Source organism: Cynocephalus volans, chromosome 11 (assembly GCF_027409185.1).
Source record: "Cynocephalus volans isolate mCynVol1 chromosome 11, mCynVol1.pri, whole genome shotgun sequence".
NCBI lineage: Eukaryota > Metazoa > Chordata > Mammalia > Dermoptera > Cynocephalidae > Cynocephalus > Cynocephalus volans.
The window spans coordinates 75,990,883-76,004,344 of record NC_084470.1 but is presented as its reverse complement, the minus strand read 5'-3'; the positions used below and the strand labels follow the sequence as shown (position 1 = coordinate 76,004,344).

Here is a 13,462-nt window from a genome sequence, read left to right as displayed (position 1 = left end):
CTCTACAGTATCTGAATGAAGGAATTATTTTTAATAATATGGAATTAATAGGATACCATATTTGATAGGAAATTTTAAATTTAAAACTTACATAAAAGCCTTATCAGTAAAAGATTTCTTCATGTGAGATAATGTCTCTCTGAACAACTTCCTGTTTGTATCACAAAATTCCTGTTCCAGAGATGGTCCTATTTCTGTCTTTTACTTATGTTTGAAAATTGCTGTTTTAGATATGTGCAGTTTAAATCTCTGATTGGTAGCAGTCTGGTTTGGAGCCAAGTATCTCCAATCTAATTCAGTCAAGTGCTGTGACCAGTGATGAAATGCTGTGTTCTAATGTCTCGTATGTTTGAAATTCTCTATCCCAAAGTTGATGGGCCCATGTCAGACATGTTGAAAGTTTGAATAATCATTTCATTCTCAAAGATGCCACTAAGCATATGGAAAGAGTCATCACAGTATCATCTTATTCCCAGCGACCTAGTTACAACTTGAGGAAATGTATGTTAGTCTTTAGGAGTCATTACAGTAATGATTGAAAATTGGTAACTCTCCATTTTTAAGTTTGGGTCCTGGAGTCATAATGAAAACATAGGCATTAGTTCATTTCCTTCAGGAAATTGGCAGTTAGGCCTCTAAATTATGTCCCTATAATTGTAATGTTCTTTATAAAGGTTCATCTTTCCATAATATCTTCTGACTCTTCTCTTGCTTTCCCTCCTCCTTTCTCCCTGCCTTCTAGTAATAGGTAAATCTGAAATACTGAAATGCATTTTAACTTTCTCAATTAGGAATTCTATCAAACCTCATGAAAGGTGATCGCCATGCTAGAAATTACAGAATGCAATTGTGCTGAAAACTGGATATTCCAATTTTGCTCCAGTCAGTGAACCATAGAAATCATATTTCCTCCACAAGTCCAATGTTATTGACTTTAAATAGATGATCATTGTAGTAGTCATCTCACTGCAGTATCAGTGTACCTAGTGCCTGCTACATTTTGCATTTAGGAAAGTATGAGTGTTATATTTCAGAAAAGAGCAATGCTAAATAAAAACCAGCTTGGTAATACAAATATTTGATTCATTACTGTTTAAAAACAAGGTAGTTGGAAATAACTTATTTTTCTCGATATTCATGATTAACATTTTCAGACATTTACTATGGACATCATTATGGTTCTGAACTGTGTTTCGTGAACATTATTTTGTGTAAATATGTTTTCAGAATGCCATCTCTAAAAAATGAAGTGATCCACTTTTGCAAAGCTTGCTTAATTAAACACGTTTCTTGTTTATTCTATTTAGGTTGTACTTTCCTTAATGAATCTTTTTTTTTTTTCTTTAGATGTAACAATGCTTCCAAGAACATTATTATCTAGCATGGGACTATTGGGAGACTATAAAAATTGGTATAAAACTGTATTATAATTAGGATAACACTTGTGTGGTAAAGAATGAGAGGAAAACATTTGCAAGGACATTATTTTAATGTAGCTATTAGCTACATTAAAACAAGACCGTGGAGTGGGATTTTGTTTAGGGTTTCTAAATGGCTCTAAATACTGTTCTAAGTGATATGGTGTTTGAGAATCTTACATATTTATAAGTTTGTCAAATATGTCTTATAGTGCTTTTTCTCCTAAAATATATAAATTATAATAAATGATTCTCATCAAACTGAGTGGAAGCCTAGTTGTGACTACTGTTCCTTACCAGAAGCTCACCAGGAAAGGAACAACATACAGTGAACGTATTGCACATTCAGGCATATAAGGCAAACAGTTAAGAGCAAGGACTTTCGAGTTATATAGACCTCAGTTATACTAGCTCAGAGACCAATAATATGATAATCAATGTATAGGTGCAATCTATTTCTATACAAAATCTATTAGAGTAGTGTTTTTCTCCCTCCTTCCTTTTAGCTTGATATTCTAAAGTATGGTTAAATCATCTCATTTATTTGACAAAAATTGAATTTCAGGTATAGCATAGTCTTTCGTAATTGTGTTTGGGATTAGAGGCTGGAGATAACATACAAAAACAGACAAATTAATGTGGGTTTTTGGAGAAATCAGATCTCTAAATAAAACAGGAACAATGGCATTAAATAAGTGTGAATCAACTTGGTAAATACTGAATGAAGAGACTAGTTACTATTGAGTAGAATTTGGCCACTTTATTTAATTTTCAGTGCCTTGAGTAAATAACCATAAATTACTTCATGAGAGTTTCCCTTAAGATGAGAAAACTTGCTTTACTTTGGGCTGCCGACCTGCTATATTGATGGAGCACTTGAGATCTAACCAGTAGAGATTTTAGTGAACTCATTTTTGCCTGGGGTATAAGTTGCAGAACATGTGCATAGATTGAATATTCTTTTTCTTTCTCTTTTTCTAATTGCCCTGATATACGGCTTCACACTCTTTGAGATGGTTCCTTGGTCTACCACCTGGGTGGCATAGGAGCCCTTTGACACGAGGTCAAATGGTGACATGTGTAATTGACAGCACTTCATCGAGGATACAACTGTTTCTGTGTCTTGATGGTTAGTGAGTAAAGCTGACCTAATCAAGCCTACCTAGCACCAATTAACAACACCCAATTCGGTGTTCTGTCTGACTTTCAAGTTTTGCTGCTGGAAAGCTTGGAGAGGAAAGCATCTCTTTCTTTTGGATGACAAGGATATGAAAAATGGTAATGGCAATGGAATGCTGCTTATCCTTTTTAAAGAATTTGAAGTGATTACAATTAAGAATTTGAGTAAATGGCAAAAAGTATTTTTTCCACTTGATGTCCTCCAAAGACAAATAGGGAATGTTTTTCTATATACCATTTTTTGGGGGAGTCACTGAAAACAATTATAATGATGTTGTCATATTTTGACTGTTTTTTAATGTGCCAGGCATTGAGATAGCACTTTACCCATTGTATTTCATTTATTCTTCACATCATCATAACACTGTAGATTTCTTTAATATGACCACCTTACAGATGGGTGTGCTACTGCTTCCTTTCTGAATTGCAGTCTCCTGTTCTCTACAAAGAAAGTGATAGATGGAGTTTAAACCCAGGTCTGTTTAACTACGGTATCCATTCTCTAACTGCTGTTTTTACAGCAGTACGCTAATATGCAGTAAGTTCATCTTACTTGGTTTCTTTCCTGGTGAGTTTCTGATAATGAACAGTGTCTTCTACTCAGCTTAATGGGAACCTGTTTATTATAAGACAGCAATTGATTGATATGATGGTTCCTATCCAGGTGGGTGTAGAAGGCAGCGTTCCAGGAAGGAACAGTGTTTGCTTCTGAGAGGAGGATGAGTCCTCTCTGAGTGGAAGCAGATATGAGTATGAGAGAAAGGAGACCAAGCAGTGAAGACAGCGAATGAGCCGTGATGCTGCAACAGCATCAGCTGGGGTGACCACCTGACCCAGTGCCTGCATAGTGTAAAATCCTCTGTAGCTCCCCACTGCCTTCATGCTAAAACCCTCTGTGGCTCTTTCTGTTTGAACCTTTGCGTGCTTGCTTATGAGTAATGACAGAGGACAGTCTTAGCTGAAATAGCCAACACTTGTGAAGCTCTCGCCTTACATGAGTGGTGGCAGATACCAACAAATGTTAGTTTTTCTTTTTTACCATCTCTGAAATGATTCTTTTGATTCTTACAATATATAAAGGTAATTAACTAATTGATCGAGGCAGTGGTCTTTAATTAATCATTTGAGTTTTCAGGCTCTGTGATAAAGTATTTGCGTGTATTATCCATTTAATTATTAAAATAACCCACACTTTCATTTGACAGTTGAGTAAACTGAGTCTCATAGACTTTAAGTAACTTGCCTACTGCCACACAGCTGGGTGAGGGATGAAGGCAAGATCAAAACCTTGGTCTGCAGATTCTAAACCTGGTGTGCTGAACCAAAACCATCGCAACCTCATAGAAGATTGTCTGGTTTGGTTCTCTGATGTTAAACAAAGATGATTTACCAACAGGATGTCAGCTGTGGCTTGAAGATATGTGCTGCTTGGTTTATTAAACATATTTTATTTGGAGGCTGCTTTTTTTTTCCGCTTTGGCTTTTGGTGAGGAGAGCTCTCCTGTTGGCTAAAGGCCTCATTTATCACTGGGCAGCTTCACAGACACACCCAGCTTTCCTGTCAGGCCCATAAAGATATTTGAGTTTATTACTCTGGTCTAAAAGGTCAAGAATAGACAGTTCACTCTCTTCCTTGAGCGTGCTGAGAAACACGAATTTGTTAACTACTTATCCCCAGGATGTTTTGTAATCTCGCCAATACTTTTTAAATATTGCTTGTGTTTAGTTTTAATCTACTTCCTCCTGCCTTGCCCAACCCTATCAATATATAGAACTGCTCAGAAAACTGTTTCCAAGAATACAGTTATAAAATACGGCCTTTGTATCTTGTCTTTAAACCTTTTCCCTACATAATCCAGTTTTCCCTTTGCCATCTCTGACGGCTGACAGGTAGTTAGCTCCTCTGACTGGCAGATTGGTGCCTCTGCCATGTGGGAGTGTCATTACACAGTAAAATTAATACCTCCATCCAGGATTTATTTAGCATCTTCTGACATACTAAAAAGAGCAAGGGAACACATGCCTTGCTTTTCCTTGGAACGGTTGATTATTAGCTTATTCAACTGGTAGAAAGCATTTGAATGTCCTCAGTAAACAGACTTTGCATTTAGGCACATTTATGTTTTTTGAAGTTCTTTATTCCCTTTATTTTTAAAGTTGGTTTGAGAGAGCTTTTACCAGTCACTTGGCAGTTTTATGTCATTATTGCTTTCCTTATTGGTAAAGAGGAAAAAAGGAAAGAAAAGAATTTAAAACCAACTACCAACTCTGGATTTTTCTTTTTCAGATGCAAAAGAAATTGTTTTAAAAGCCCAGATCTTAGCTGGAGGAAGAGGAAAAGGTGTCTTCAATAGTGGCTTGAAAGGAGGCGTTCATTTAACAAAAGAGTAAGTCTGAACATTTTAATTCCTTGTCTTCGGGCCAAGCAGTGATGGAAGCTCTTGCTCATGATTGAACAGGACTCTGAGAAAGAGAGTTGGGTGGGGGTAGGAGCAGGCTATAGCAAGTAGAGAAAACCAAACTGGTAGGTAGAGGGCTCTGGCAATTGCCCCAGTTTTTTTTTTTTTTTTTTCCTGCTTTCATAAAAGGACTTTTCTTCTCGTTGGTGAAAACTTGATGGTCCTTTTCTCCTAGACAATTAGTGATTCATCATAAATGTTGGAAACGATACCATTTGCAAGGGAAATGTCATTCCCTAATGTCACTCCCCTACTCAGGAACCTACAGTATCTCCCCATTATCAGTGACATCAGTTGTGCCTCCTATCTGATAGTCCTGACCTGCCTTTGTCTGAGCCTGTCTTTTTAACTTCATCTCCCATGTCTCTCAGCACTGAATACTTTCCTTTCCTCCCTGTCGCTGTCACATACCTTTTCATTATTTGCTTTGATTCTTACCTTCATCCTCATCACTCTCATTGCCCAATGCTTCCCAAATTGTTCACTATCAACTCTTTATTCAACTCTTAACTAAGTCTGTTATGCATTTCAGCAGTATCTCTTTACTATGACTGTAATGTATTTGGGGAGAGATGGTATCAGAGGTCAGCAAGCATCTTATATTTAATTTACTCACTCACTCACTCACTCACTCACTCACTCACTCACTCACTCACTCACTCTCTCTCAATTATATTTTGCTCTCCGTGAGCCTCTAATGCAGTGCTAGGCACATAGTATATGGGTGGAAAGACCTGTGGATTCTGTGAGGGTGGAGGTGGGCCCTGGGCAGTGTGGACATGAGGATACATGGACTCTGCTTTAAAATGATTTTCAACAGACATTGATTTTTTTTTTCGTTTCCTATCTCCCTCTCTCTCTCTTTTTTTTTTCTCTCTCCCTCTTAGCCCTAAAATTGTGGGACAGCTGGCTAAACAGATGATTGGATATAATCTAGCAACAAAACAAACTCCAAAAGAAGGTGTGAAAGTTAAGAAGGTACTATGGATGCTTTTGGTCATTTTCTATGTTTTTGTTAAAAAAAGAAAAGAAAAAACTATGTGTATTAGGTACCAGAACCAGCTACCTGACTCGCAGGACCCAGTATAAAACAAAAAGGCAGGGACCCTTGTTCAGGTGTCAAGACATCTATGCAGAACGTTAAATCAAGAATGGCACTTGTCTGGGTATGGGGCCCTGTGTAGCTGCACAAATCACACACACCAGCCCTAGGAAGCACCCTTGGATAGAAGGCCCTGTCCGAACATTGAATTAAGGCCCTGCACTGTAGGGAGTCAACACTCTGTTCCATTGACATAGCATCACAGATTGATTATCTCTATCAGTGTGCCGTGCTTGGGGACACTGAACTGGTACATTCAGTTTTTACTTTTCAGAGAGTATTTTGTGGGAAATTCTTCCCATGACCTAAAAAATCACCAGCTACTTCTTAGTGTATCATGAGAGGGTCTCTCCTAGCCCAGAAAAGGACACTGACCTGGAGGGAGATTGGAATACCCATGGGTCATTAGCTCCATCATGTCAAGAGCACAAAGCCATTCTAAATGTTAAGAGAACAGACATACAGAGCTGGTTGTGGTTATTTCCCTTTTCTGCTGCCTCTCAGGTAGGTGTAAGAACTGTTTAAAGCTCAAAAGTGTTTCATTTTGTTGATTTGTTCACGTTCATCCTAGAACACTACTTTTATCTTCTTTTTAAATCTGGTTGTGAACCTTTATCTGTGTACCTTATTCAACATTTGTTCACAGAGGGCATGATCAGTATTTTTATTTGTAGGAATTCGTTGTTTTATGTGGACATATTGTATGCAACATTAAGGACTGTGCATTTTTTACTTATGGAATCTTGGGCATCTTTCCATGTCAGTACATATGGTTTCATCTCTTCATTTTTGATGGTGGCATAGTTTCTGGTAAATGAGGATACCATGATTAGTATTTAACCAATCCCTCATTGGTGGACATTTGTCTTGAGTAACAGTGCGACAGTGAGTATTCTGAATACCGTGACATGTGGGAAAGGCCTTAGGCATCATGACCATATCTTTGATTTTCAAGATGGACAAACAGAGTCCATAGGAGGTCTAAGCAAAAGTAACAGCTTGATCCAGGTTTTCTATTTCTCAGGATATTCCATGTCCATTGCATCTTCTTTGATCTGTTAGGGATGCAGAAGATCAGGAACTGAGTTTAAGTTGGGGATTAAAGTTATCATGTAGTATTTACCATGCAGCTGGGTAGAGCGAGGATAAACTTTTAATGATTACATGAGCCTCTTAAGCATGAAAACCTGCATGGATTTGACTATGTATTTAGGAAGTATATAGTGGGCTTCTTTTATGTGCCAAGCATGATGTGAGTTCTGGGATATAGCAATGAAATTTTCAGGTGGAAATAATTCTTTTTCCTTGTAATGTTATATTTAATAGCATTCCAGCATTTAATAGCACATGCCTCACTTTCAAATGGATGTAATAATAATATCCTGACGGATACAGTGTTAGAGATTAGATTAATTAATACATTCCTAAGTTCTTAATATGGAAAACATTTGATACCTTGTCTTAGTCTGTTCAAGCTGCTATAACAGAGTACCATAGTCTGGGTAGCTTATAAACAACAGAAATTTATTTCTCACAATTCTGGAGCCTGGGAAGTCCAAGATCAAGGTGCTGGCAGATTTGGTGTCTGGTGAGGACCTACTTCCTGATTCACAGAGGGCTGACTTTTTGATGTATCCTCACATGGTGGAAGGGATGAAGGGACTCTCTGGAGTCCTTTATATAAGGGCATCAATTCCATTCATGGGAGGTCTTCTCTCGTGATCTAAACACCTCCCATAGGCCCCACCAACAATACCATCATGTTGGAGATTAGGTTTCAACATATGAATTTTGGAGGGGACCTAAACATTTCTAGATTATTATGTAAATGAAATCATATAGTATTTAACTTTTGGGAATTGGCTTTTCTTTTCACTCAGGATGATTTTCTGGTTGTTATGATTTTCTGGTTGATCGAGGTTGTTATGTATACCAGTAGTTTGTCCCTTTTTCTTGCTGTGTAGCTTTTTATGATAAGAATGTATCATAGTTTAACTATTACCTGTTAAAAGACATCTAGGTTCTTCCAGTTTTTGGCTATTACAAGTAAAGCTGCTGTAATCGTTTGTAAACAAGGTTTTGGAGTGAACTTATGTCTTCATTTTTGGGGATGATTCTTGGGTTATATAGTAGTTCTATGATCAGTTGTTTAAGAAACTGCCAGATGTTTTCTAGAGTGGCTGTACCGTTTTACACCGCCACCAGCAGTGTATGAGTGGGCAAGGTTCTCCACATTCTAGCCAGCATCTGGTGGTGTCATTTTTTAAAGTTTTATCCATTCTGATAGGTGTGTAAGGATATTTCATTGTGGTTTTAATTTGCATTTCCCTAATGGCTAAAGATGTTGAACAACTTCTCATGTGTTGAACTTCTCATTTGCTTATTTGCCATCTGCAGATTCTCTGGTCAATTGTCTGTTATTCATGTCTCCTATGGTATGAATATCCCCTCCAAAGTCCATGTTGAAACTTAATCCCCAATGTGGCGGCATTAAGAGGTATAGCTTTTTAGAAAGTGAACGGATTAGTACATTTTCAAAGGGCCAGAGGGAACTAGCTTAGGGTTTTTTTTGCCCTTCCACCTCCTGCCATGTGAGGATGCAGCAAGAAGGCCCTTGGCAGACATAGAATTCTGGTGCCTCGATCTTAGACTCTCCAACCTCCAGAACTGTGCAGAAATAAATTTTTATTCTTCATAAATTACCCAGACTCAGGTATTTTGTTATAGCAGCAGGAATAGACTTAAGACAATCTCTTTTGCCTATTTTCTAATTGGATTGTTTTTTTACAGTTGAGCATTGAGTTATTCTAGATACTAGTCCATTGTCAGATGTGTGCTTAGTAAATATTTTCTCCCACTACATAACCTGCATATTCTTCTTCTTAACAGGGTATTTTGCAGAGCAAAAGTGTTTAATTTTGATGAAGTCCAGTATATCAATATTTCCTTTATGGATTGTGTTTTTGGTATCTGGTCTAAGAATTCTTTACCTTGACTTGGATAACAAAGATTTTATCATATTTATTTCTAAATGCTTTATAGTTTTATGTTTTATATTCAAGTCTGTGTTCTACTTCGAATTAACGTTGTCGGGGCTTTCGTGTGTATGCGTGTGTACCTATGGATGTCCATCCACATGCTCCTGAATGCCATTTTTTGAAAAGGTTTATCTTTTCTCCATTGAATTGTTTTTGTACCTTTGTCAAAAATCATCTGGACATATTTGTATGGGTCTGCTTTTGGGTTCTCTATTCTGTTCTGTTGGTGCATGTGTCTGTCCCTCTACCGGTACCACACAGTGTTAATTACTATACCTGTATAGGAAATTCTGAAATTAGGTAGACTGATTTTCTCACTTTATTCTTCTTTTTCAAAACTTTTTTACTTATTCTAATTCCTCTGCCTTTCCATATATAGTCTAGAATAATCTTGTCTTTATCTACAAAAAATCAGCATGCTGAGATTTTGATAGGAATTGTATTAAATCTGTGTATCAGTTTGGAGATAATTGACATCTTTACTATGTTAAGTCTTGCAAATCATGAATACGATGTCTCTCTTTTTATTTTTATTTTTATTTTCTTTTGGACTTCAGATTTTTTTTTTTTTTTTTTTTTACAACAGAAGGGTTTAACTTTAATTTTAATTTATTTAATTTATTTATTTTTTTAAATTTTGTTTTGTCGATATACATTGTGGCTGATTATTGTTGCCCCTTACCAAAACCTCCCTCCCTCTCTTTTTTTATTTAGATCTACTTTGACTCTCCCTCCATCAGCATTGTATAGTTTTCAGCATATAAGTTTGGTATAGATTTTGTTAGATTTACACTTAAATATTTCTTTTTCTACTTTTGAGCAATTATCAGTGGCATTAGATTCTTTATTTTGGTGTCCACCATGTTTTTTGCTAGTTGGTGTTAATTTCTTTTTAAATGTTTGGTAGACTTCTCTAGTGAAACCACATGGGCCAGGAAATTTCTTTGTCTGTTCCTGTTGTTGTTTCTAGGTTGCCTGTTTCTCTAGCACCCAGTCTGAGAATCCTGAGGCAAAAAGAAAACACAGGGGACTCACTACCATGTCTTTTCTTGGATCTCAAGCTTCCTAGTTAGTCTGACTTCTTCTCTGCAGCATTCAGAGTCTTAAGTTTTGTTTATATATATAATGTCCAAGGTTTTTATTTGTACTTAGCAGAAGGAATAAAGACAAGTATGTCTGCTCCATGTTCTCAAAACAGAAGTCCTGAATTATAGAAACTTTCAATTTCTAAGTTTATTTAAGAAGCTATTTAAACACATACATGCATTTGTACATGTTGGATGTTCTCTAAATCTGTGCCAATGTGTACTGTGTTCTTGGGGCTAGTGATAGAGCTGTGAGACATTGCTTCTCATTATGTGGTCCATGATTCAGTGCCAGTAGCGGTTACTACTTCACAATAAACTCAAAAACTGAGAGTATATTTAATCTTCTCTCTTCACTGTCCTGTTATAAATAATTTGCACACTGGTACTCATCCATAGACCACAATTTGAGTAGCATGTTTTTTTTGTTTGTTTGTTTTGTTTTGTTTTTAAAACAGATTTCAAACAAGGTAAAGAAAGTTAAAAAACATTCTGTACTGGAAGACCCCATAAAAAAGATGTGTTGATAATATTCTTTGTGTAACTCGTAGATGGAGATCTTTTGAAATATATTCAACTGAGCTTCTCATGGGATGAGTGTTTGTGGAGTCCATTTAGATCTCTCTATAACAATTTCTAAAATACTATAACATCCTGAGTCATATGGATAGCATAATAATGTCAAAAAACTGGTCTTTCTATAAAATTTCTTGAAATATCTCATTATTTTCCTGGGGACATTTTTTTAAAGGGTGATACATTATTCCTACCAAGCAAGAGCTGTTTGAGACAGCAGCTGTTCTTTACAAATAGAAACTTGATGGAATGCAGAGCACATCTGTCAACATTTGAGAAGATTAAGAATAGGACTCTTGAATGACACTTATCCTAAAAAGTTTTAGTGTTATTGTTGCTTCTAAGAATAGCTACTGAAAGTCATTAAGTGTCATTCACTAGACTAACTCTGTATTAGAAAGTGAACAGTAGTTATGCCAGCAGACCTGAAAGCACAAACAAAACACAGTCCTCATTTTGTATTTTGTGGCTACCAAATGTCTTAAAACAGCTCTTTCCCCTTCTAGAGAAATTCTTAGAAGTGACTGTCTTAATTTCTTAAAAAGTTTGCATTAATGCTTTTAATGGTGAACTTCATGTTATTTCTATAAACTGTACATTGTTACTGTATTTGATAAGGAAAGAATAGAGCTAAGTATTTTTGCTTCAAATATTCTCCCACTTTCAGTCAGAAATTTTGAGAGTTGACTGTGTTTTAAGCAACTTAAAGGCTGAGAGGAGACTTAGGTACTGGCTGATGGTTTGACCTTCAGTGACCTACTTTGTTAGAAAGAACAACCAACTTGACATCAGAATGATTCTATGATAATCCTAACACTGTTTGCTAAGAAATAGTTACATACTAATGAGCTTCCATTTATCATAAAAGAATCCATATAAAGATCCATCTAAGGTATTTTACTTTTAACTGGTAATAAATTCAATAAAGTTTGAAAAGGAGTTCTATATTTATTATATCTTAGCTTTTTAGATCATCGTATATTTATCCCATTTCATGTGACATAAAACTCCGTGTTTTTGTGGCATTTGAGAGGCTAAAATCTTATGCTATTTAATCTGTAACTTTTTAAATGAAACCTATTTCTAAATTACTTTTAGGAAAAGCGATGTAAGTGCGTTTATTATTTTCACATCAATTACTGATTGTTTATGGGAGTCTTTTTATCTTTTAAAAATCATCTAAGACATTTTTCACCATTCTTCTTGGACATGTAAGTTTGTACAGCCCCTCTCTCAGGGCAGTTTGATAGTACTTATTGTACAGTTGTGCTAGGCAACTGTAATTAATAATTTATTGTGTGTTTTCACATGGCTGCAAGAGAGGAGCTCAAATGTTCTCATCACAAATGATACATTTTTGTGATGGTGAATATGCTTATTGCCCCAATTTAATCATCACACATTATATACATGTATTGAAATATAACTTTGTACCCATAAATATGTGTCAATTAAAAATTAATTAATTAAAAAATTTGTAAATATTCAGAGTTTAAAACCTAGCCATTTTACTTCTAGGTTCCTTATCTACAGGGATACTAAAACAAGTGAGCAAAGATATAAGTACAAAAATAATCACTAAAGTAACATTTTAGAAAAATTGAAGTCTACATAAATGTCTGTCAGTAGGAACATGATTGAATATAAATAAATATTGACATGTAAGTCCTGTGTAGTCACAGTGAAGAGGGAGGACCTTGGAAAGATGTCCAAGTTGTAGTATTAAGATTACAAAAAGAAGAAAGGTATTCTAGTATGTATAATATGCATTTCATGTATAGGATGATTCTCTTATTGTAGTGCTTACAGATACACAGAAAAGGGACTAAAAAGTTAGTAGTGGCTTTTCCTGGTGGGGCTGCTCCATGCACTTGAAAAGTTGTGCAGAGCCGAGGGACACCTGGCTGAGGCCAGGAATGAGGAATGAAATCCTTCCATACCACTTGCCTCTTGCCCAGTCCGAGTCCTGGCCAGGAACCACATCTTCCCAGAGGAAGCGGTGCCCTTTTTGAATCATCACAAAGGTTCCAGGTGGGCTCAAGACCCTCCAAGGGGTGTTTATGTGGTGGGGGTGTGCTGCAGCGGCTGCTTTCACTTTGGCATTTGTACACTGTTGTATCATTTGCATTAATTTTGAATGAGCAAGTATTACGTTTGTTAAATAAAAGAAAGTATAAAATGAAATAAAATACAGTGATCCGAGAGAAGTATACAAATCTAGGAAGAAGCATCAGACATACTGTAAAAGAATCCTTCTTTGGCAGTCAAACTTGGTTTTCTACCAGTGAAATCTGAGAAAAGTCAGTACAGTGATATATATGTACTGTTAATATCTCCAATTAAAATAACAGCTGCTTCCCTGGAGTTTTTCTTAAGTGACAGTTTCTCAGGAAAGAAAAAAAGAAGATTAGAGTGGGAAGGCTCCTTGAGGCAAACCAAATACCTGTCACTTGCACAAGTTAACAGGATCAGTTAGGAGGTGCAGATAGGCATTGTGTGCCATGAGAGCGGAACTCTCAAATCTCTGGAAGCTGACTCACTGGGTTTTAAAAGCCTGAAAATGAAGCCATTTGATTTGTGTAGCAAGTTTGTATAGATTTCCAAG

General features: G+C 36.3%; 1 protein-coding gene across 1 annotated transcript in view; it reads left to right on the top strand.

The window, feature by feature from the left end:
- SUCLG2 (succinate-CoA ligase GDP-forming subunit beta) overlaps nt 1–13,462 on the top strand; it is a 259,766-nt gene that overhangs the window by 126,560 nt on the left and 119,744 nt on the right. The window contains exons 3-4 of the mRNA XM_063114078.1: nt 4,885–4,984; nt 5,944–6,034. Coding sequence (XP_062970148.1) covers nt 4,885–4,984; nt 5,944–6,034 — 191 coding nt within the window. The remainder of the gene's footprint in view (nt 1–4,884; nt 4,985–5,943; nt 6,035–13,462) is intronic.